The following is a 23376-nucleotide window of genomic DNA, read 5'->3' as shown; positions in this document are numbered from 1 at the left end:
GGTGAGAACCTTTTCAGAGGAATAGAGGGATGAAAATTATACTGCAGTGAGAGGAGGAATGACGGGATGAGGAAATCCAGGCCAGGAATTCAGATTATTCAAGGTCAACTGCAAAGTGGAGGAAAGAGAAAGGCGCTAGCTAGAGGGTAGAAGAAAGTTAAGAAGTTTACTTTGATTTTGCTTTTAAAAGCTGAGGCATTGGAGTTCCCCTCGTGGCTCAGTGGTTAACAAATCCGACTAGGAACCATGAGGTTGCAGGTTCGATCCCTGGCCTCGCTCAGTGGGTTAAGGATCCGGCGTTGCCATGAGCTGTGGTGTAGGTTGCAGACGCGGCTGGGATTCCGAGTTGCTGTGGCTCTGGTGTAGGCTGGCAGCTACAGCTCCGACTGGACCCTTAGCCTTGGAACCAACATATGCTGTGGGAGTGGCCCAAGAAATGGCAAAAAGACATTAAAAAAAAAAAAAAAAAAAAGGTGAGCATTTGGACAGGCTAAGGGGGCAGACAGAGGTGGTTGTGGTATTAACGGCTAGAATAAAGCCCCTGGTGAAATGGACAAGGATGCTGCACAGTAGAAATAAGCACAACACTGTAAAACAACTATACTTCAATTAAAAAAGAAAAGGACAAGGACGGGATCCAAAAAGGTAACAGATTAGCCACAGACCAAACAGACGGAAAGACTTCCTTGAACCATATCTTCTTTCAACACAGACCTCTCCCACTCTCTCATTATGGCTTAAAATTAAACTGCATTTTCAGTAATCCACATTTGATGACGGGAAAAACAGGTATTAACCTTTTTTCAATCAGAATTGGCAACTAATCAAAATTGATCCTACAAAGCTGTGCCCAAATTCTCCCAGGAGTATCACAGTAAGGTGCCACCAAAGTCAATACTCTCAGTTCTTGTTTTTTTCTCCTCCTGCAGATGGTCCAAATATCCACTAGACCCTCAGCCCGGCTGACTGCCACACATCCCAGAGAACGCCGCACGGTCTCACCTATAGGCGTTGTACTTGTGTATAGCCTGGTTCACGTTCTTCTCAAAGTTTGCGAGTTCTGAAAAGGCAACAGGAAAGTCGGGTGAGCAAGAACCACGAGTAAACAAGTGAGAACGGAGTTTCCTGGAAGAGGACCTAAAAGCTTCTCAGGGACAGTGACCCCTGCTTGTAAACCGGCCAGGCCAAGGGCAACCCAAGCGTGACGCAAGGGTCCCCCAGCAGGGCTGACAATCAGCACCGGCGCCGAAGGAAGATCTGCAAGGCAGACTCCGCGCTGTGAGGGGCCAACCCATCCCTGAGCTTGTCGAGCGAGGACAGAGAGAAGGGAAGGCAATGGGGAGGGAGAAGAGGAGAAAGCCTGCGGCACCCGGCTGGCACTAACCTGTGAGCATGTCGGTGATGCCTCCGTTCAGAGTCTCCTGCGGCGCCTTCCGCTTGCTCATGGTGGTCTGCACGCGAGGACCGCAGCGCGCTCACAGCCGGCGACAAGCCCCCTCTCCCAGCTTTAAGTAAGGGCCGGGACTTGGAGAGGGGGGAGGACCATCATGGTCTCCGCCAAGCCAGCGAGACCGGCGGAACAATGGCTGCCTCTGACAGGGGGCGCGGCGCGTGGCGCGCTGATGACGTCACGCGCTCGGGGCGGGGCCTCTGCCAGGGTGGGCGGGGCCGGTGCTAAGGTGGGCGGGGCGCGGCCGGTGCAGAGGATGGGGTGGGGCTAGCGGTGGAGCGAGAGAGAAATGGGTATCTGGAAGACAGGCTGGGCCAGAGCTTGGATTTGGCGGACGGAAGTTGGATGCCCCAGGATTACATCCCAATGGGTTTCCTAAGGGAGGGCCTGGATTTCTGACTCAAGACGTTTTACCTGTCTTCCCAGTATGTTTCTCTGCAATCCTCTCCCTTGAGGGGCAGTTGGGTTTTGACTCTAAAGTCAATACCTCAGGTGGCGGTGGGGGTATGTAAGATGGTGGGATGCGGGTAGAATACATACCATATGTGCACAGTAATAGGTGTTGGATGCATCACGTGCTTTATGTCTGATTAGTTGTAACACTGGCGTCAGACATTGTCCAAACTTGCTGCGAGATAGCAGTGCAGTCCACTCTGTAGAGGAGTCCTGTAAGGTTGCTGCATGAGCCTGGAATGAAGTCTGCGGATCATAGGAAATGCCCCAGCCTAAACTCTTTGGCAGATATGCCAACCAATGTCGGAAGATAATTTTATTTTTTTGTTCTGCTCTTTTTGCACTGGGGGCAGAAGTGGAAAAAAAAAAAAAAAACAATAAGAAGGGAAAAGTCATTAACCTAGATAGATAATGAGCAGTGTAACTGCCATTACAACATAATGACCTATATCTGAGAAATTTACAGCTCTGCTTGAGAAATGGAAATGTGGCAACAGCACTATTTAATTTCCAAGTATAACTCCTGAGGTTCATACTCAACTGCCAATTCCAGGCAATTGCTTTGTATGTAAATAAAATTAAAAGCCTCGCAAAATGATACATGGTTGCTGTAGCAAAATCAGAAATGTATAGGAGAAGAGAAAATGAACATCAATGATTATCTCACCATCCAGCTTAACCACTACTCATATTTTGGAACATATACTTCCAATCTTCTAATCCAGTCCTTTTAAAATCCCCGTCATTTTTCGACAATGGAATAATTACATAAAATTAGTTTCTGTGGTTAGGTCATGCCTGGGTTTTTTGTTTTTTGGTTTGTTGGGGGAGGTTGTTTGGTTTTTTAGAATACAAGTGTACACCTTAACATTATGCTTCTTGGACATTTGTATGTCTTCTTTTGTGAATTTCCTATTTATATCCTTTGCTCATTTTTCTAATGGGGTAGTTGTCTGTTTCTAACTTACATTTTTAAACTACTACTACTAACCCTTTTGTGTATATTGCATTTGTAAATATTTTGGTAAATATTTGCATCATCTCCTTATCCCTTGCCTTTTAACTTTCTTCTAAAACTTCTTAACACCTTGATCCACACCTTCATTTAGATATTCTCCGTTCTGCCTTTTTCCTATGCAATCTCCATTCCAGTTGTATTCATATTATTTTGTTCTCATGAATGGTCATTTCTCATTAAATAAAAAAATTTTCACCTCTGAATAATGACAGTTACAACTTTAGGCAATTGTGGGATCACTTTTTTCTTCTTCTTCTTTGGCTGCCTGGCATCATATGGAAATTCCTGGGCCAGGGATCAGAGCCCAGCCACAGTTTCGGCCTACGCCACAGCTGCAGCAACGCTGGATCCTTAACCTGCTGTGCCAGGTTGGGGATTGAACCTGTATCCCAGCGCGGCAGAGACAACACTAATCCTGTTGCACAACAGTGGGAACCCTTAGGATCACTTTTTATATGAGTTACACTAACTGTTAAAAGATCAGTGCCAGAAAAATCCAAGGAAATTAATCAATGCTCTGTTCTCATCTTCTTGGACTAAACAGTAACCTTGGATCCACTCAACTACTTTTCCTGAAATAATCTGTTTTCACTTGGCTCCTAAATTAGCCTCTGCTCTGGGTTGCCCTTGTTCCTTACTGTTCCTTACTAACCACTCCTTCTCCAGTGTTTTTTCTTTTTAGGGCCACACCCTCAGCATTTGGAAGTTGCCAGGCTAGGGGTTGAATTGGAGCCGTAGCTTCGGGTCTACGCCACATCAACACAACGCCAGATCCAAGCGACGTCTGCGACCTACATCACAGCTCATGGCAACACTGGATCCCTAACCCGCTGAGTAAGGCCAGGGATCCCAAGTCCTCATGGATACTAGTTGGGTTAGTTACCACTGAGCCACAATGGGAACTCCTCCAGCGTTTTGTTTTGTTTGCTTGTGGGTGTGCTTGTTCCTTGGCTCGCCACTCTCCAGTCTTCATGGGAAAGTGCCTCAGGCCTTGATCCTCTAACTAGCTTTTCCACCCTGTCCAGTTTCACCCTTTCAAAGGCCATGTCTAGCATGAAATCCCCTAAGTGTATATTTCTAGCCCTGATCCCCCTTGAGCTCCAGTCTCAGATATCAAACTATACAGGGGACCTATCTACTTGTCCATAGTGGGCAGCTCAAAGGTAAAATGTCCTACAGAACTCTTGATTCTTGCCCCACCAACTTCTCCTTAACTCCCCCAGACCCCCTATTCCCCCCCTCCCCCAATGACATTTAATCCCCTCTGCCATTGGGCCAAAACCCTGGAGTCATTCTTAATTGTTCTTTTCACACCTCACACAATCTGTCAGCAGGTCTGGTCTAGCCTGTCTCCAGAGTATTTTGAATTGAATTACCTCCCATCACTTCTGCTGCCACCACCCTTGTCCAATCTACCATGACTTCACTCCCTAGTTACTTCCTAGCTTCTCAGTAGGCTTCCCACTTCTGCGCTTTTCCCCTGAAGGCCCCTTTCCAAATAGGACCAAGAGTGATTTTCTTTTCTTTTCTTGTTTGTCTTTTTAGGACCAAACCCGTGGCATATGGAAGTTCCCAGGCTAGGGATCGAATCAGAGCTACAGTTGCTGGCCTACACCACAGCCACAGCAATGCCACCTGTGACCTACACTGCAGCTCACAACAACACCGGATCCTTAACCCTCTGAGCAAGGCTAGGGGTAGAACCACATCCTCATGGATACTAGTTGGGTTCTTAACCTGCTGAGCCACAGCGGGAACTCTTTTCCTTTTTTTTTTTTTTCCAATTTAAGTATAGTTGATTTATAATGTTGTGCCAATTTCTGCGGCACAGCAAAGTGACCCAGGCATACACATATATACATTCTTTTTCTCACATAATCTTCCATCATGTTCTATTCCAAGAGACTGATATAAGAGTGACTTTAAAAAAAAACATGTATCAGATTATGTTATTCATTTGCTTGAATACCCTCTACATTGCACTTAGGAGTAAAATCCAAACTCCTTTCAAAGACGTCCCATGATCCACTCTTACCAACTCCCCTACGTGACTCCTTGCCACTTGCCGCTTTGTCTAGGACACACGTGTCCTTACTGAGTACCTGCTTCAGGGCTTGTCTCTTGTTCAGGCTGCTGCCTGGCTGCCTTCTGCTCATCACTCAAGTCTGAACCCAGGAGTGGCATCCTTGTCACAGTCCTGAACAAGACTCGGGCATTCTCGAGTCCATTGCTGGTTTTCTTTTTTCCTCAGGTAGAAACTATTTGAAACAGGAGTCCCCTGGTGGCCCAGCTGTGAAAGATCTGGCAGGGTGCTGTTTCATTACCACCAAGTGGGAGTGGACACCCAGGCTTCTCACTGGGCTCCTTCCACATATGAGAAGGAAGGGCTCTTCCTGTTGGGTGGCAATGGGAGTTTAGGCCCCCTGGTAGGTCTCTGTTGTCACGGGGGGGGGGGGGGGCCACAGGGGCAGGAGTGCCTCATTCTTGCTGGGCATTCCCCGGGTGGTCTCCACTGACACATTGGGAGAGGCTTTGTTACCATCCGGAATCAATGAGAACTTCTCACTCCGTCTTCTCTGACCTCACTCCAGTGTGGAGTTTAATTACAGTCTGTGTGTGGAAACTTAAGCTTCCCCCTTGTTCTTTGCTAGCAGGGGGGTGGGGCCAGCGATTTCTGTGGTGTGTGGCTGTGACAGAGTGGTTATTGTTTATATTTTTCTGTTCTGCTAGGCTGTCCTCGTCCTGACCCTTTGGGTAATGTAGGGGGTTGCATGCTCCCCTCCCCTCAGTCCTGCCCCAAGATGTGCCCATGTTCTAATTCTCCAAATCTGTGAATATCATCACCTTATCAGGCAAAATAAGTGATTCTTAATTTTTTTTTTTTTTGGTCTTTTTAGGGCTACACTTGTGGCATATGGAAGTTGCCAGGCTAGGGATCCGATCTGCCACAGCCACAGCAACGGCAGATCGGAGCCCATCTACTACCTACACCACAACTTGTGGCAATGCTGGATCCTTAACCCACTGAGCGAGGCCAGGGATCGAACCCATGTCCTCATGGACACCACATGGGTTCTTAACCCACTCAGCCACAATGGGAAAATAGGTGATTAAACAAAATAGGATTTTGAGAGGAGAAGCTTACCTGCGGTTATCTGGCTTGGCCCTAAATCCAATGACAAGTGTGTTTGTAATAGTTGAATGATGGAGATTTGATAGATAGATAGCAGAGGAGGCAATATGACCACAGAGGCAGAAACTGAACAGTGTGGCCACAAGCCCAGGACCACGTGGAGCCACCAGAAGCAGGAAAAAGAAAGCAACATATTTCCCCTACAACATTTGGAGGGAGCACATCCTGCCAGAATTTTTTTTTTTTTTTTTTTTTTGTCTTTTTTAGGGCTGCATCCGCAGCATATAGAAGTTCCCAGGCTAGGAGTTGAATAGAAGCAGCCATCCTGATTTCTCCTTGCTGCTTATAGTAAAATGCAAAACAAAAGAAATAAACTGAAGAAATAACTGTTAAGGAGAAAAGAAGCAGGATTTGATGATTTAGAAGATTCGCTACTTATCCATATGGCAAAGGATGCTAAAATTGGAGAAATTTACCTTTGGAAAAGTTTGTTTTAGAGAGAAATCCAAGAGTTTAACTGGACAATCTTTTGGTGAAGAGATTATGTGTGTGACTCACTGACCCACTCAGTCATCTCAGCAGGAGCCAGGACTAGAGGTGGGTTATCCAACAAAGACCTATGGATCTTTTGTCTAAAGGTGTGGACCCCAAGGCATATGCAGGAGACCCATGAGATTATTGAGACTGTTATAACAGCAGAAATAGGCTTGGACTGAAAAGGACAGAGGGAGGATGAAATAAGTCTTTTGGACTTTAAACTCTGCAGGCAGGAAATGGTTGATAGAGTTACTTGGTTGCTAGCTCATCTGCTAGCTGTCAAGAAAAAGGAAGAATGATTCTGAGGGCATATTCTGATAGGTGCAAAGGCAGTGGCTGGAGGAGCAGGCCTTGAGGCCTTGAGGTAGTGAGTGCAGAGGCAGAGGCCTCTGAAGCTGCCTTGGGTTCACTGGACAGAGGGTCAACTGTCAGGAAATCATTCTCAGGACTTGAAACCTAATGGAATTGACCCTGCTAGATTTCAGACTTGCATAGGGCTGGTGACTCCTTTGAATTTCTCCCTTTTGGAGTGGGACTGTCTGTCACGTGTCTATCTCACCATGGTAACTTTTTTTTTTTTTAAGTGCCAACTGTGTGGCATATGGAAGTTCCCAGGCTAGGGGTCAAATTGGAGCTGCAGCTGTCGGCCTACACCAGAGCTCACAGCAACGCTGGATCCTTAACCCACTGAGCAAGGTCAGGGATCGAACCTGTATCCTCATAGATACTAGTTGAGTTGGTGACCTGCGAAGCCATGATGGGAACTCCAGAGCTGATGATATTTATATTTTGGTCTTGGAGTTGACTATGTCTTGGGTTCAGACTTTTCAGGGTGGGATGGATAGATTTTGCTCATGAGATGAACATGAATTTGGGGGGGGGTACATAGTGGCCTCCCAAGAAGAAATGTCCATATCCAAATCCCCAGAATCTATAAATAGTGCTTTGTATTGTAAAACATGAGATTAAATTAAGGTTCTTGAGAAGAGGTACTTATCCCAGATTATCCAGATCAGCCCTAAATTTAATCATAAGGTTCTTATAAAAGGCACACAGGGGAGAAAGTTCCCATTGTGGCTCAGCAGTGACAAACCCCACTAGTATCCATGAGGACATGGGTTCGATCCCTGGCCTTGCTCAGTGGGTTAAAGATCCACTGTTGCCATGAGCTTCGGTGTAGGTCACAGACAAGGCTTGGATCTCGTGTTGCTGTGGCTGTGGTGTAGGCCTGCAGCTGCAGCTCTGATTCATCTCCTAGCCTGGGAACTTCCATAATGCCACAGGTGCAACCCTTTAAAAAAAAAAAAAAAAAAAAAAGGCACATAGGGGAGATCTGACAGATAGAAAAAGAGGTGTCAGTGTGACCACGGAGGCAGAGATGCAGCCATGAGTCAAAGATCTCCTGGACTTACCAGGAACTGGAGGAAGCAGGGAATGGAATCTCCCCTAGGGACTTTGCAGGACTTGATTTCACAATTCTGGTCTCTGGAACTGTGAGAACAAATTCTGTGTTAAGCCACGTAATTTGTGGTGCTGTCACAGCAGGCCTAGGACCCTAACAGCTGGGTTAGGTCAGGCTGTCACAGCTGGAGAGCAGGCATCTCCATTTGTGCCTGTTGGTATCCGTCATGGACACAAGACGCAAAAGGAACACCCAGGACCTTACCACCTTGTCTCTGCTCAGGGCTGAGGTCCCTAGCTGGTCTGCCTCCTTCTCACTACCTTTCAGTCTTTTTTTTTTTTTTTTTTTTCTTTTTATGGTTGTACCTGTGGCATATGGAGGTTCCCAGGCTAGGGGTGGAATTGGAGCTGCAGCTGCCGGCCTACACCACAGCCATAGTAACAGCAGATCCGAGCCACATCTGTGACTTACACCACAGCTCACGGCAACAGTGGATCCTTAACCCACTGAGGGAGGCCAGGGATCAAACCTGCATCCTTGTGGATAATAGTCAGGTTCTTTTTAGGGCTGCACCTGCGGCATATGGAAGTTCCCAGGCTAGGGGCTGAATCGGAGCTACTGCTGCTGGCCTACACCACGGCTCATGGCAATGCGGAATGGCCAACCCACTGAGGGAGGCCAGGGATCAAACCCAAATCCTCACGGACACTATGTTAGGTTCTTAACCTGCTGAGCCACAGTGATAGCCAGTGAAGTCTTCTTATATTTATAAATAAGGTCCAAGGATCTCAGCTGTACTTAGCAGGATGAATAGGAAAATACATCTGCTCCACCTTTTTGAAAATGCAAGTCACACCTCCAGAGTTTTTACTTTTCAGCCAATTAGCATATTCCACTCATATTAATCTTCTTAAACATTAGCTTTGATGATGATGTTTTCTTGCTTGAAATTCTTCAGTGAGTTCCAATTGCCCATAAAATCAGCCTCTGACTCATAGCTCAACATCCATTCCTTCTGACCTGACCTGTCCAGGCCTCCCCTTCTGGTCTCATCTCCCACTGTGTTCCTCACCAGGGTTTCCAGAATCATGCTTTCCCAAACTCCAGTGCTTTGGGATGTTAATCAATGTTATAGTCACAGAGGGAGAAAAAGAAAAAAAAAAAAAAAAAAGGCTCTACTGTAAAATGAGTTGGATAAATGGTGGATTTACACAGAGTTAAGCCAGTTTATTATCACAGGACTTTCAGATACTTTAATGAATCAGTGCACGGTGTAAATTTCTAAGAGGCAGTTAAAGTGTGAAGCGGTTCTCAAACTTACTTGACAGGACACCCACGGTACTGCCTCCATGGAAGGCCTTCGGTGAAACTCTTCCTGTCCGACTCTCTTCTCCAGCCCAACCTGCCTATTTGTTATCGTCTGAACTCATTTTGCTTGCCTGCTGTTCTTGCAAAATGTCAAAGCTGCAGTGCTGGTGCCCTGTCAGTCTGCTCAGACACTATGCAATTTCATACAATTTTCCACTGAACATGCATTGTAAGTTCGTTAAGTCCTAACTGGAGGTATTGTAAAAATAGAGTGTGGGATTTGAGTTGTGTCACAAAATAGAGAATCTATTTTTTAAATAAAAATCGACTTTGTAATAGAAGTTGCTAGAAGAGGTGAGAACCGCCTCCTGGCACACCCCCTGCCGAAGCCACACGTGGGAGGCTTGGCGCTGAGGTCAGCAGACTAATGGGTGACAGACACCCATCTTTTCCTTCTTCCTTCTCCATGGCAACTCCTGCCAGAGACTCTCCGGAACCCATAGGGAGGGAGCTGCTCCTCCCTTCCGGTCTAGTGAGGGCTCTGTGGCTGGCAGGACTACAGACGGGGTGGATGGCACTCACTTGCAGCCCTGCTGAAGGAAGGGACAGCCACCAAGGTCACAGGGAGCAGGAAAACATTAGCAGCAGTGAAAGGAGAGGCAGAGGGAGGACGGGCCAGGCTGAATTCACGACTTCTGTTTCAGAGACACTGAATCCAGATGAGACACTAGCAGTGAAGACAGGTGGACCTGGGCCTCGGGAGACCAGGAGGGGTCAGAAGGGGACGGCTGGCACCAAGTACCCTTCAGACTTTGTCCTGAAAGTCACGTTAGACATGCGCCCAGGGGTCTGAGGGGCAACCGCACTTGGAGCAGTTTTTTCTCCGAGCAGAGGAGTGGCCACCAAGGCTCTGTCTTCCTAGATGCCCACGCCTGGTGTCTGCATCTGCTGGCCTCTGTCATGGACGATGTCCCGTGTGCAGATAGACTGCTGGCAGGGCCCACGGAGGGCCGCACTCTTGGTCCACGGTGACGGTCACATGCCACAGCCAGGCCGCCCATCAAGGTCAGGGCCATCCACTGTCACGAGGCCTGCTCCAGGCTGTTCTGCTCCTCCTCCACCTGCAGCCAGCTCCAGTCTAGGGACTAAAAGTCAACAGGCTCGTTAGAAATACAGCAGCCACCTCTACACCTCGGGGTGGTTTCCTCTTCCTCGCACAACTTAGGAGATTTAGATCCTCTCGTTAATGACAGTGCAGTTCTCTGCAAGCGACCCTTGGGCTAGAACTGCATATTCAAAACGGCACAGGGACTCTTTTTCAGACAGCCTTAGAGGCCCTGAGAGTCTAGAAAGACCATCTGAATATCACTGCAGCTCACGGCCCTTACGCTCACTGGGGGTAGGTGGTACCCAGGGGAATCCTGGCCCTGGAGTTCCAGCCGCACCAGATGAAATGGTCTGGCCACACTCCCTTTCCTCTGGCAGAAGTGCAAATGGGCAATGAAAGGATCAAAACACCCAGGGCCCAGAGGAGGAAGTGCAGCAAGAAAAGAACTGAAAGCCCTGAACCAGAGAAGAATAAGTAAGAGGTGATGACAATTGGCGGTATTCCCCTGCCTCCATTCTTCCCCAAACTGAGAAGTTCAGGGAGGGGTGGGAGAGGGAGGAAGGTAACCAGCAGGAAAAGGCCACTTAGAGATTCCAGGGGATGAATTAGCATCTTTTCAGTGATTTCAGCTCTGTTTTAACGTCCCTGCATTGGGACTTGTTTTTCTTTAGTTAGCTTCCTTGTAACTAGCCCTGCTGACAGCTGAGCTCTGAGGCCCTGAGAAGTGGGGTGGTGCCGGGCTCTTGCTCTGTCCCCAGAGTCCAGCACTGCACCCCACCGCACAGATGCTCAGCAACTGCACAGGGGAGCCCAGGGGGTGGGGAGGAGGGGAGAGGCCCTCTCCCAGTGATGCTACCTTCCGCCTAAAGATAAGCATGGTGAGGATTAAATGACATAACGCACGTCAAGTGCCTGTGTGCACTCAACACCCGTCAGCATTGTTATTACGGTGAACGGTAAGAAGCATGTACTAGAAAATCCTAATGTGCACTGAGAGCGAGGAAGTCGCCTATCTGCTCTCTCTCATCTGCTGCAGGAAGAAAGGGCGTGGAGCAGCTGGGCCACAGGCCATTACCTTTAAGCTCTGGTCCTGCTCCTTCATCGTGTCCTGCAGCACATTTTCCAGCTGGGCGCACAGGCTGTGTGCTTCAGCCACGAGGTCTTCACTACCGGAAACGAGCGGATTATTAGAAAGTGGGCCATATCAATTTTCCAGAGGTGATACGACTATTTACAAATACGCTTCAGTGCTTTTGACATGATTTCAAAAATTAAAGAACAATTATTCTGATGCTGAGTATTTTTTTTTTTTTTTTTTTTTGGTCTTTTGTCTTTTTAGGGCTGTACCCACGGCATATGGAGGTTCCCAGGCCGGGGTCCAATGAGCTACAACTGCTGGCCACAGCCACAGCCACAGCCACAGCCACAGCAACGCAGGATCTGATCCGCGTCTGTGACCTACACCACAGCTCATGGCAACGCTGGATCCTTAACCCACTGAGCAAGGCCAGGGATGGAACCCGTGTCCTCATGGATGCTAGTCGGGTTTGTTAACCACTGAGTCACGACGGGAACTCCTGATGCTGAGTATCTTAAAACTCCATGTTGGCGTTCCCGTCATGGCTCAGTGGAAATGAATCCAACTAGTATCCATGGGGATGTGGGTTTGATCCCTGGCCTCACTCAGTGGGTTAAGGATCCGGCATTGCCGTGAGCTGTGGTGTAGGTCACAGACAAGGCTTGGCTCTGGCATTGCTGTGGCTGTGGTACAGGCCAGCAGCTGTAGCTCCTATTCGACCCCTAGCCTGGGAACTTCCATATGCCACCAGCGTAGCCCTAAAAAGCCAAAACAAACAAAAAAACCCCCGCCATGTCACTGCTCAAGTGATTTTGTTCATCTCATTAAACCCTGTTCTTAAGTCCCAATCCATCTGGGACCATTAATGCTCACATGAAAAAGCAGAGATCCCTGCTTAATGAAAGAAGTCAAAGAGCTCCTCCTGACTTAATTAGATTCTCTCTGAACTGGCAAAGATCTCTCCCAGGAGTTCCTGTTGTGGCTCAGTGAGTTAAGAACCCAACATAGTGTCCCTGAGGATGCAGGTTCAATCCCTGGCCTCACTCATTGGGTTAAGGATCTGGCGTTGCTGCAAGCTAAGGTGTAGTTTGCAGACACAGATCAGATTTTGCATTGCTGTTGTTGCTGTGGCTGTGGCGCAGGCCTGCAGTTGCAGCTCCGACTGGACCCCTAGCCTGGAACTTACATATGCTGCGGGTGCAGCCCTAAAAAGGAAAAACAACAACAACAGCAACAAGAAAACAAAACCTCTCCCAAATCACATTTTCCAATTTTGGAAATGGAAAAAATACACCAGACCACCCATTTTCCCCAGGTTTCCACAGCTCCTTCAGATCTAGAAGAAGCGAGTTCTGGGACCTGATACATTCACCATGCTCTCTCCTTTTCCCTGATAAGAAATGCACCCACCGGACTGTGGTGACACAAGGGACAGGCAAACAGGCTGTCTGTCCTTTTTTAACCTCTGCTCTAGGACAAGGAGAGCCACACAGCAGCCTGTGGCCCCAGGGTGGCTTTTCTAGTGCTTTGAGCATCTTGTGGAGGGAACGTGACTAGTCCAGGAAGGGCCCTGAAGCTCCTCCTCTCACTGTAAAGGGGTCACTGATGGAAGGAACAGGGCGAGGTTGCTTGGCCCCACCCACGGGCAACTAACCAGGCTTGGTGCCAGCCCCAGAGGTCCTGTAAGAGGCGCAGCTGGACCTCCTGGTCACCTTCCTCCAGGAGCTTACAGGAGGTCGGGAAGAGAAGTTAGAATCCCAAACAGCATAGGCTACAAAACTCCACAAGTGCAGGAGTTTTTCAAACAGCTTTATTGAGATAAATTTACAAGCCATAAAGTTCACCCAGTTAAGGTGTACAACTTGGAAGTTCTAGGATGCTTACAAAGTTCTGTGACCATCACAGGGATCCAGTTTTAGAACATTTTCTTTCTTTCTTTTTTTTTTTTTTTGGCCATTTCTTGGGCCGCTCGTGCGGCATACGGAGGTTCCCAGGCTAGGGGTTGAATCGGAGCTGTAGCCACTGGCCTATGCCAGAGCCACAGCAACGCGGGATCCGAGCCGAGTCTGCAACCTGCACCACAGCTCACGGCAACGCCGGATCCTTAACCCACTGAGCGAGGCCAGGAGGCCAGGGATCGAACCTGCAACCTCATGGTTCCTAGTTGGATTCGTTAACCACTGCACCACTACAGGAACTCGTTTTAGAACATTTCATCACTCAAAAAGAAACCCTGTGCCTGGTGTCAGTCATTTCCCATTCCCTCTCCCCACCTGCCCTGGGCAATCATTAACATGTTTTCTTTTTTTCAGGGTTTTTTTTTTTGTCTTTTTAGGGCTGAAACTGCGGCAAATGGAAGTTCCCAGGCTAGGGGTCGAATTGGAGCTGTAGCTGCTGGCCTATGCCACAGCCACAGTAACACCAGATCTGAGCCGAGTCTGCGACCTACACCACAGCTATGGCAATGCTGGATCCTTTGACCTACTGATTGAGGCGAGGGATCAAACCTGCATCCTCATGGACACGAGTCGGGTTGTTTCCGCTGCACCACAATGGGAACTCCCAACCTATTTTCTACGTCTAGGTTTTGCCCACAGGAACCGATTTGATTTTCACCATCTCTGGGGCCTGGGGTCAGGCACAGAGAAGGTGCTGTGTAAGAGAATGAACCAGAAACAAAAGCTCTACAGGTAGCTTGGGGTTAACAGATACAAACCATGGCCTTTGGAGTGGATTAGCCATGAGATCCTGCTGTGTAGTACTGGGAACTATATCCAGTCACTTATGATGGAGCATGATAATGGGAGAAAAAAGAATGTAGACATGTATATGTAACTGGGTCACCATGCTGTACAGTAGAAAAAAAAAATTGTATTGGGGGAATAACTACTAAAAAAAAAAAGATAACTAAAAAAACCAACCAAACAAAAAAACTCTACAGGGGGTCCAGAAGGAGAGAGATGGCCATGCACAGGCGGGAGGGCTGGGGGAGGGGAAAGCAGAGGGGAGCAGAGGCCCGACGGCTCTAAGGGCTGGAGGAGCCCTCGCTGTGGTGCCCGACGGCTCTAAGGGCTGGAGGAGCCCTCGTTGTGGAACTTTGGGGTGCAGAACTTTTTTTGTCTTTTTGCCTTTTCTAGGGCCGCTCCCATGGCATATGGAGGTTCCCAGGCTAGGAGTCGAATCGGAGCTGTAGCCGCCGGGCTATGCCAGAGCCACAGCAACACAGAATCCTTAACCCTCTGAGCAAGGCCAACGATCAAACCTGCAACCTCATGGTTCCTAGTCAGATTTGTTAACTACTGAGCCACAAAGGGAACTCCTAGTGTGCAGAACTTTAACCAGCTGGGGCTGGTTAAACACAGGACTGCTCTGCCCTACCCTGATCCCCTGATCCAGAGCCTGCATTTCCACTGATTCCCCAGTACTCGCTGATGCTGTTGGTCTGGACCACACTTTAAGACCCCCTGGGCCAGAGCAAGGCGTCCGTCCGGGACAGGGGATCAGCCTGGAGAGGGTCTGGGAAGGTCTGAAAAGGCTCAGGCTTGATCCCTGAGGCAGTGGGACACCCTGACCGGTTACCAAATAGGAATAACTTGGTCAAAACAGTCTTCTGTGAAGACTGATTTGATGAAAGAGGGCCTGGAGGCAGCACAAGAGATAGGAAGCAGGGAGGAAAACCTCACCGTATGGGCTTTGGTGCTGCTCCCACTTCTGGCAGGAGTGCATGCAATGGGCAGGGCAGGGAGGGATCTGTGACTTGTGACTCAAAGTGGAGATGGGGTGGGAGGGGGAGGTGCGATGCCTTGGGGCACAGGGCACGGCCAGAGAGCCGACCATGATGGATGGAACAGAGGACACCATGGGACTGACCAGCACTTTCCATACGCCCATTCAGCAATGAGCAACCCAACCTTCAGACAGGGAGAATTTTTTAAATGGCCACACCCGTGGCATATGGAAGTTCCTGGGCCAGGAACTGAATCTGAGCCACCGCTGCATCTTACACCACAGCTGTAGGAACACTGGATCCCTAACCCACTGTGCCAGGCCAGGGACTGAACACCAGCAACCCCAGCCACTGCAGTCAGATCCTGAGTCCACTGCATCACAGTGGGAACTCCAAAGACAGGAAAACTTTAGCCAGCAAGTCAAGAGGGGATCTGAGAGCAAAACACATCTGCCCCCACAGCACCCAACACATGGAACAAAACACCAAGGAGCAGAGTCGCTGATGGGTGACATGGCCTGTCTGAGAAACATGCACTTCCATTCTCACGACCTCTGGACACACCCATACCTGCTGCTCATCCCACGGCTAAGGGGGACCTACCTTTTCTTTTTTCTTTTTCCCACCCACGCCATTTGTAAATTCCCAAGCTAAGGGTTGAAGCGGAGCTACAGCTGCCAGCCTATACCACAGTCACAGCGAAACCAGATCCAAGCCACATCTGTGACCCACACGGCAATGCCGGATCCTTAACCCACTGAGTGAGGCCAGGGATCGAACCCTCATCCTCATGGATACTAGTCAAGTTAGTTACCACTAAGCCAACCACAGGAACTCTGGGGACCTACCTTTTCTTGATGGCCTCAGGTAAACTGTCGGGGGCAGGGCAGGGCTGCGACATCAGCTGGCTGGGGTGACTCAGGCGAGAGGCATTCATGCTGTCCGGGCTTCCGCTGACAGGACCACGGACCTTGCTCTAGAGGACAAAACCAGAAAGGAAGCTGCACGGTTTCGGAACAAGGGGATGACTCAAATCTTGCATCCATGCCAGGGTATTTTCTCACGATGACTGGCCTCAAGACACAGGCCCTTCCTGGAGGAGACGGGTCACCATCACTATCTGAGGGCTTGCGTTTCAGTCCAGCAAATGTTTCTGGACCCACATGTGCACTTCTGGATAAAAGGGTCTCCCTGTTGAGGGCTTGTATTTGCAGGCCCTGTTTTTCATCAGTTTGATTGCTTGATAAACTCTTACAAGGAAGCTAGAAAGAAGGTGTGTTTACTCTTTCCACGTAGAAGACAGACACATAAAGATCCCAAGCGACTTTCTGTAACTCGCCTCATCCATGGGATAGGAGGAAAGCCAGGCGCCCAGGCTGTGGCAGCTCCATCTCAGAGCCAAGGCCTTCCACCAACAGCTCCTACACCTCTCACACCTGCAGTCCCGACATGACCTGTGACCTCTGCAACCTTCTCAGCACCTTCTGCCGCCTCACCCCGGTCCCTCTCCAAGCTCCAGCAAACTTCCTCTGTTGGCCCCAGGAGCTTCCCACTGGCCCATCGTTCCTCCCTCCCCCTCAGGCTCTTATTCTGGGGACCTATCCAGCTCCACATGCTCTGAGCCAACCGAACATCCAGGGCCAAGTTCACCCAGCCATTCAAACACCCAGTTTCACCTCGCTCTTTGCCCTTCTGCCATGTCTTCCTCACTGATCATCTCCCGTGGAGACCCAGCTGTCTGTCCATCCCCCCAACTCCTGCTCTGGGTCTGAGACTGTGATGGAGGTCACCCCCCTCCTCCCAGGACCATCATGTTCCATGAGGACGGCAGGAGAGGCCCCTTCTCTCAGGGAGAGCCTCCAGCTGCCACCAGAGTAATTTTTCTATTATTGTGATTATTATCATTGCCCCTCCTGGAAGTTCTTGGCCCCCAGGGATTGAACCCAAGCCAGATGAGTGACCCAAGCTGCTGCAGTGACAACGCTGGATCTTCAACCCATTGCACCACAAGGGAACTCTCAGAGTAATTTCTCTAAAAACCAAAGGGGATCACATATTCCCACTCTTAACTTCCCTCCAAACAAAAAGAGAAATTAAGTCCTGCTATGTTTCCCCTGTGCCTTCAAAATAAAGTGTGGCCGCAAAGCCAGCTCTCCTGACCTCTCTAATTTCATCCCCAGTGAGACCCCCCCACCCCCACCCGACATGCCACTCTCACCTCCAGGCCTCTAACGTTGCATCCCCACCTGGCCGTTCACCTGCCTCCCTTGGCTTCCTCTCCAGGCGACCTGTCCTGGCGCTCCCTTGACCCCCTGGCCTTCACGCCATGGTTCCTGCTTACCATGCCTGCTCCAGACTGTTCTCGTTCATTCCCGGCATGCCCCTCACCAGACTGTGAGCTCCCTGGGCTGAACACCACGCCTTTTCCCTCCTGCATCTCCAGCTCTCAGCACCCTGCCGGGCATGGCGTCAGTGCTCAATAAGTGTCTAGTGGACGCAGCTGGCGGATCAGGTCAGCACCTCAGCACCTCGACCTGGCCTCTTCACCTCTGCCTCCTCACCTCTCTTCTTGGCTGTCTCTCCTCGTTACAGGAGATGTCACCCACCCCCCTTCTGCTCCTGCTCCTGACGCTGACCTCCCACTGTCCTCAGACTGGGGACTTGCTCCCATCTCTGTGACGCTGGGAACACCCCCCCGCCACACACACACCCCCAGGACGCCGTCTCCTTTTGCCTGGCCTGCAGATATGCTCCGTCACCATGATCCTCAAAAGCCCTGTCCTTGTGTCCTGCTTCCGCCTTCAGCAGCCACACTCCCCGACTGATGACTAAGTCACTCCACTGTCAACTTCCTCAGCACCCCCACAGCTGGTGCCTGCACCGTGGGTTCGTCCCTCCAGCTCTGGTCCAGAAACATGGGTCTTCCCGGCTCTTCCCCCTTCCCTGTCCTGGGCTCTCAGAGCAACATTCAGTGGGATCACAGCTATGTTAAGGCCATGGGCCCAGGAAGTACGGGCTGCAGTGCTGTATGGCATGGACAGGAAGGGGACCCTTGACATGCACTGTGGGGGCTGCATGCGGATCTCCAGGAACCTGAGCATGTGACCTCATTTGGAAAAGGGATGTTTGCAGATGAGGTTAAAGATCCTAGGATGAGATCACCCTGGACTATCTAGTGGCCTAAATCCAGTGACAAGTGGTTCTTTTTTTTTTTTTTTTTAATGGCTACACCCAAGGCACATGGATGTTCCTAGACCAGGGTTTGAATCTGAGCTGCAGCAACGTTGGATCCTTTAACCCACTGCGCCAGGCCAGGGCTAGAACCCCTGCCTCCCCAGCAACCTGAGCTGCTGCAGTTGGATGCTTAACTCAGCCACAGTGGGAACTTTGGTGATATGTTCTTATAATAGACACACAGGTGCAGTTCCTAGTAGCTTAGCAGTTAAGGATTTGGAATTGTCACTGCTGTGGCTCAGGTTCGATCCCCGGCCTGGGAACTTCCACATGCCATGGACTGGGCCAAAAGGATAAGAGAGAAAGAGACACAGAGAGAGAGACAAGTGGAGAACAGAGGCAAAGACTGGAGAGGTGCAGCCACAAGCCAAGGATGCCGGGAGCCACTGGAATCTAAGAAGAGACAAGGTTCTTCCCTGTAGCCTCCTGAGGGAGCCCAGCCCTGCCCACACCTTAACCTTGGACTTCCAACCTCCAAGTCTTAAGAATGGCTATGGTGAGTGTCACAGCAGCCACACTATGAACAATAACCCTCACCCTACCCTGCCCTGTTCCCGCCAAGTCCTGGGGCAGAAAAGTGGAAACTGAGCTGCAGTGGCTGAGTCTGGGGGGTACCCACGGTCCCCCTCACAGGCTGGGGACGGGGGCACCAGCCTGGCCACCAGGGACTCACACAAGCGATCTTCAGGAGGTTCCAGAGCTCCTTCTGCCGCTTCTCCTGAAGCCGAACCACGGTCTTCTCGTCCTCGTTCATGAGACTCACTACCTCCTCCACCCTGGGCAGCAGCTCCAGGGCCTTCTGCTTGCAAACCACCGTCTTACTGTGAGGGACAAACACGACACCGGCAGTGACATCTGCGCTGAAGGAAGTGGGACACAACCCCGGGGCAGTCCAGGCGCCACGGAGCTGCCGCAGACGGACTCCCTCCCCAGGAGGCTGGATGTGGGAACACGGGCCTCCCTCCAGCCTCGGGTCGGGGAGGCGGCTGATACCTGAGCTGTGTGTAAATCACTCGCACTTTCTTCTCAAAGCCCTGGATGGCCTGGAGGAGCAGCCGCACCATTTCCTGACTGTCGCCATCGGTCCGCTGGTCTGCAAAGAGGGATGGGGTGGCGCGGTCCGCGGGTGGCCGGCCTGGTGTCTGGGACCGAGGGGCCAAGGCGGGCACCCCACTCACCTCGGGGCTTTTCCCTCAGTCTCCGATAAAGTTCCCGTGCCTGCTCTTCTCTGTAACACACAGAGAAGCAGCTCCGTCAGGATCTGGGGGAGGCAAGCTCACCTGAAGCACCAGAGCCGAGTCCTGCCAGCAGGGGCCTGACTGCTAGAAGCAAGACGGGCAGCTCGTCTTGGCTGGAGGGAGTTACTGTTCCGGGTGGTGTTTCAGGACAGAAGGCTTCCCTCATTACTGGAGCTCAAACACCTCCTGGGTTTAACCAGAACCTTAAGGACAGGTGTCCCCACCTGCTCCTTAGGAAGTCCCTGCCTGCTTGCTCCTGCAATTGTGACTCTCGATGCTGTCACTGGACCGAGGCAAGAGAATGAGGCCCCCCAAAAACTCAGGCCCCGGAGGAGACACAAAGGCCTCTCCCTGTGCGCCTACCAATGAGACGGGATCACGTTCTCAGGGGTGACTTTTGTTGAAAACTAGAGCCTAGAGGGTTAAATAATGAGATGAGGTAGACTACAAGTAGTTATGTTTCTTTCTTCTTTTTTTTTTTTGGTCTTTCCTTTTTATGGACACACCCATGGCACATGGAAGTTCCCAGGCTAGGGGTCCAATCGGAGCTGCAGCTGCCAGCCTATACCACAGCCACAGGAACATAGGCTCTGAGCCTTGTCTGTGGCCCACATCACAGCTCACGGCAACAGTGGATCCTTAACCCACTGAGTGAGGCCAGGGATTGAACCTGCATCGTCACAGAGACAAAGTCGGGTTCGTAACCCACTGAGCCACAATGGGAACTCCAGTAATTACATTTCTGATGTTCGGGCTTCTTGTCCTAAGAATCCTGGTACAAGCCGCAGAGGACACCACTGAGCCTGGAGGAGAGCTCCTGGGAGGCTGCCTCGGCCTGCCTGCCTGCCCTTCTCGGAGCCATGGCCAAAGCCTGATCAAGACTGCAGTGAAATTTCCAGATCCCACCTTCTCGACTGGCCAGGCTCCTTCCTGCTCTACTTTCTGCCCCTGGGGCCTCGCCTGGGTGAGGGTGGGCTGGGTGGCAGTGGCATCACACCTGATACTTCGGTAAAGTCTCCTTGTGTGGCAGGAGCTGCACTACTGCTCTAGGCGTTGTCTGAGTTGGTCCTCACCACCAAGTGGGGCTTGGAGTGACCGTGGTTTGCCCGTGCTCATCTCCAGACGCACCCACACGACTGCCCAGGGGCCGGGCTTGCACACACACACAGAGACACGAATACAAGCACACACACCCCCCTCGGGTGGCACTCACAGGTCGTCCAGCGTCCCGCCCTGCTTGCGGCCCATGGGGCTGCGCTGCAGGTCCACGATGTCGGTCTGCAGGGCCATCATCCGCTCCACCAGGTGCTTCACCTCGTTCTCCTGCAGGAAGAGCTGTGCTGAGGCCACCGACGCAACAGAGGTGGTCAGGGAGAGCCCTCTGGCCTCATCTCGGACCCCCCCCGCCGCCTGACCCCAAGTCCTGGGGCTGGATTTTGGGTCTGCCCCCTTGAGCGGACTGGCCCTCGGGCAGGTCACCTGACCCTGAGCTGCAGGGTCCTCCACGGAACCCAGGCTCCTCCAGGGGCCGCGTTAGGCAGAGATGAGATGGAGCTTGTGCAGGATCTGGCCTGGTCCCGTTGTAACTTATCGCTCCCAAGCGGGGAGGCCCAGATACTTTATCTCAGGAGTTATGGCCCAGACAGGGAGGGCACTCACGTTCCTGATGTCCAACAAAGTCCAGTTGATGGACACCCACCTTTAAGGATGCACATCAGTACCGACTTATAGAAACAGGTTAAGACACAGAGATGAAACTGACGCTCCTTGCCTAAGCTCACACGGAACGTGGGGGAAAAGTCCAGAAAAAAGGACTGGAGCCCAAGGTCTTGCACTCGTGTGAGGGCCACTGTCATATTTCCTTCCCCTGCCTCACAACCAACACTTTTCAGTGGCATCTGCCTTACACTGTCCTAAGACTTTCTGCTCAGACCCTTTCTTCCCCATGGATTCAGTGTCCCAACAAGGTTGGGAAAACCTCCGGTGAGATGGAGTGTTGCTCCTTCATCCCGGGCCCTTTCGCATGGGCCGAGGTCTGCACTCCCCCAGGACACCCCACGTCATGCTCCTGAATCAGTCCCTGCAGATCCCAAACCCCCTTCCTTCCCCTTCAACTCCCCCCAGCCCCCCGCGCTTTCCAGCAAGTCCTAGCTGAAGGCAGAGAGCTTGGTGAGGAAAAGCTAAATGTTTTTTCCCTTTTTTGGCTGCACCTGTGGCACAGGGAAGTGCATGGGCCAGGGATAGAATTTGAGCCACAGCAGCAAGTACGTCACAGCTGCAATGCCAGATCCTTAACCCGCTGCACCACAGCAGCAACTCTGGAAAAGCTAATTTTTTTGGGGGGGGGCTGCACCCGAGGCATGTGGAAATTCCCAGGCTAGGGGTTGAATCGGAGCTGCAGCTGCTGGCCTATGCCACAGCCGCAGCCATGCCAAATCTGAGATGTGACTTCAACCTATGCTGCAGCTTGTGGCAATGTTGGATCCTTAACCAACTGAGTGAGGCCAGGGATCGAACCTGCAACTTCATGGATACTAGTCAACTTCTTAAGCCACTGAGCCAAAATGGGAACTCCATGGAAAAACTAATTCTTTTTTTTTTTTTTCTTCTTCTTCTTTTTAGGGCCGAAACTGAAGCATATGTAGGGTCCCAGGCTAGGAGTCAAATTGGGGCCATAGCTGCTGGCCCCTCGCCATAGCCGCAGAAACTTAGGATCCCAGCCATGTCTGTGACCTACACCACAGCTCACAGCAACTCTGGATTTCTTTTTTTTTTTTTTTTGTCTTTTTGCTATTTCTTGGGCCGCTCCTGCGGCATATGGAGGTTCCCAGGCTAGGGGTCTAATCGGAGCTGTAGCCGCCAGCCTAGCCAGAGCCACAGCAATGCGGGATCCAAGCCGTGTCTGCGACCCACACCACAGCTCACGGCAACGCCGGATTGTCAACCCACTGAGCAAGGGCAGGGACCGAACCTGCAACCTCATGGTTCCTAGTCGGATTCGTTAACCACTGCACCACGACGGGAACTCCTAACTCTGGATTCTTAACCCACTGAGCAGAGCCAGGGATCGAACCTGAGTCCTCATGGATACTAGTCAGGTTGGTTACCACTGAGCCACACTGGGAACTCTGGAAAAGCTAATTTCTGATATGCAAGCTCGACCCAGGGTTCAGTGAGAAAGAGGAAGATGGCAGTGAAGAGCCTGGTACCCTGGGCAGGGCCTCGGACCTGGGGGCCCTGCCTACCCGTCCGCAGAGCTCCACGGCCTGTTCCATCTCCCTCCAGGCCAGCAGCAGTTTGTCCGATGCTGGGGGAAAAAAGGAGGGAAAAATGAAAAACAAAATGAAAACACCCCCACCCCCACAATCCAAAACAGAGATAAGCAACTCAAATAGGAGAGGACAAAAGAAACCTCAGAAAAAGAAAAAAGAAAGAGACTGTCCCTCCAGACTTTTTTTTTTTTTTTAGGGCCATACCTGAGGCACATGGAAGTTCCCAGGCTAGTGGTCGAATGAGCTCTATAGCTACCAGCCTAGGCCACAGCCACAGCAGTGTGGGATCCTAGCTGCGTCTATGACTTGCTCAAGAACTCACGGCAACACTGGATCCTTAACCCACTGAGCGAGGCCAGGGATCGAACCCTCGTCCTCATGGATAGCAGTCACTTTTGTTTCCACTGTGCCACAACAG

At 50.8% G+C, this 23376-nt stretch overlaps 2 protein-coding genes across 7 annotated transcripts in view; both read right to left on the bottom strand.

Moving 5' to 3' along the window:
- POLB (DNA polymerase beta) overlaps positions 1 to 1623 on the bottom strand; it is a 31993-nt gene extending 30370 nt beyond the window's left edge. The window contains 2 exon segments of the mRNA XM_021078254.1: positions 1003 to 1060; positions 1385 to 1623. Of these exon segments, the coding sequence (XP_020933913.1) occupies positions 1003 to 1060; positions 1385 to 1445 (119 nt within the window). The 5' untranslated portion in view covers positions 1446 to 1623.
- Positions 9196 to 23376, bottom strand: part of IKBKB (inhibitor of nuclear factor kappa B kinase subunit beta) — a 58951-nt gene continuing 44770 nt past the window's right edge. For 4 of the 6 annotated variants that reach the window (XM_021077168.1, XM_021077170.1, XM_021077171.1 and 1 more), the window contains 8 exons: positions 22932 to 22993; positions 20900 to 21009; positions 19627 to 19676; positions 19442 to 19541; positions 19122 to 19269; positions 16063 to 16190; positions 11485 to 11575; positions 9196 to 10446 (listed from right to left, as the gene is read on the bottom strand). In XM_021077168.1, the coding sequence (XP_020932827.1) occupies positions 10384 to 10446; positions 11485 to 11575; positions 16063 to 16190; positions 19122 to 19269; positions 19442 to 19541; positions 19627 to 19676; positions 20900 to 21009; positions 22932 to 22993 (752 nt within the window). In that variant the 3' untranslated portion in view covers positions 9196 to 10383. 6 annotated transcript variants of the gene reach the window in all.

Source organism: Sus scrofa, chromosome 17, assembly GCF_000003025.6.
Source record: "Sus scrofa isolate TJ Tabasco breed Duroc chromosome 17, Sscrofa11.1, whole genome shotgun sequence".
NCBI classification, from domain to species: Eukaryota; Metazoa; Chordata; class Mammalia; order Artiodactyla; family Suidae; genus Sus; species Sus scrofa.
Note: the sequence above shows the minus strand (reverse complement) of the source record. Positions and strands in the feature narration are given on the sequence as shown.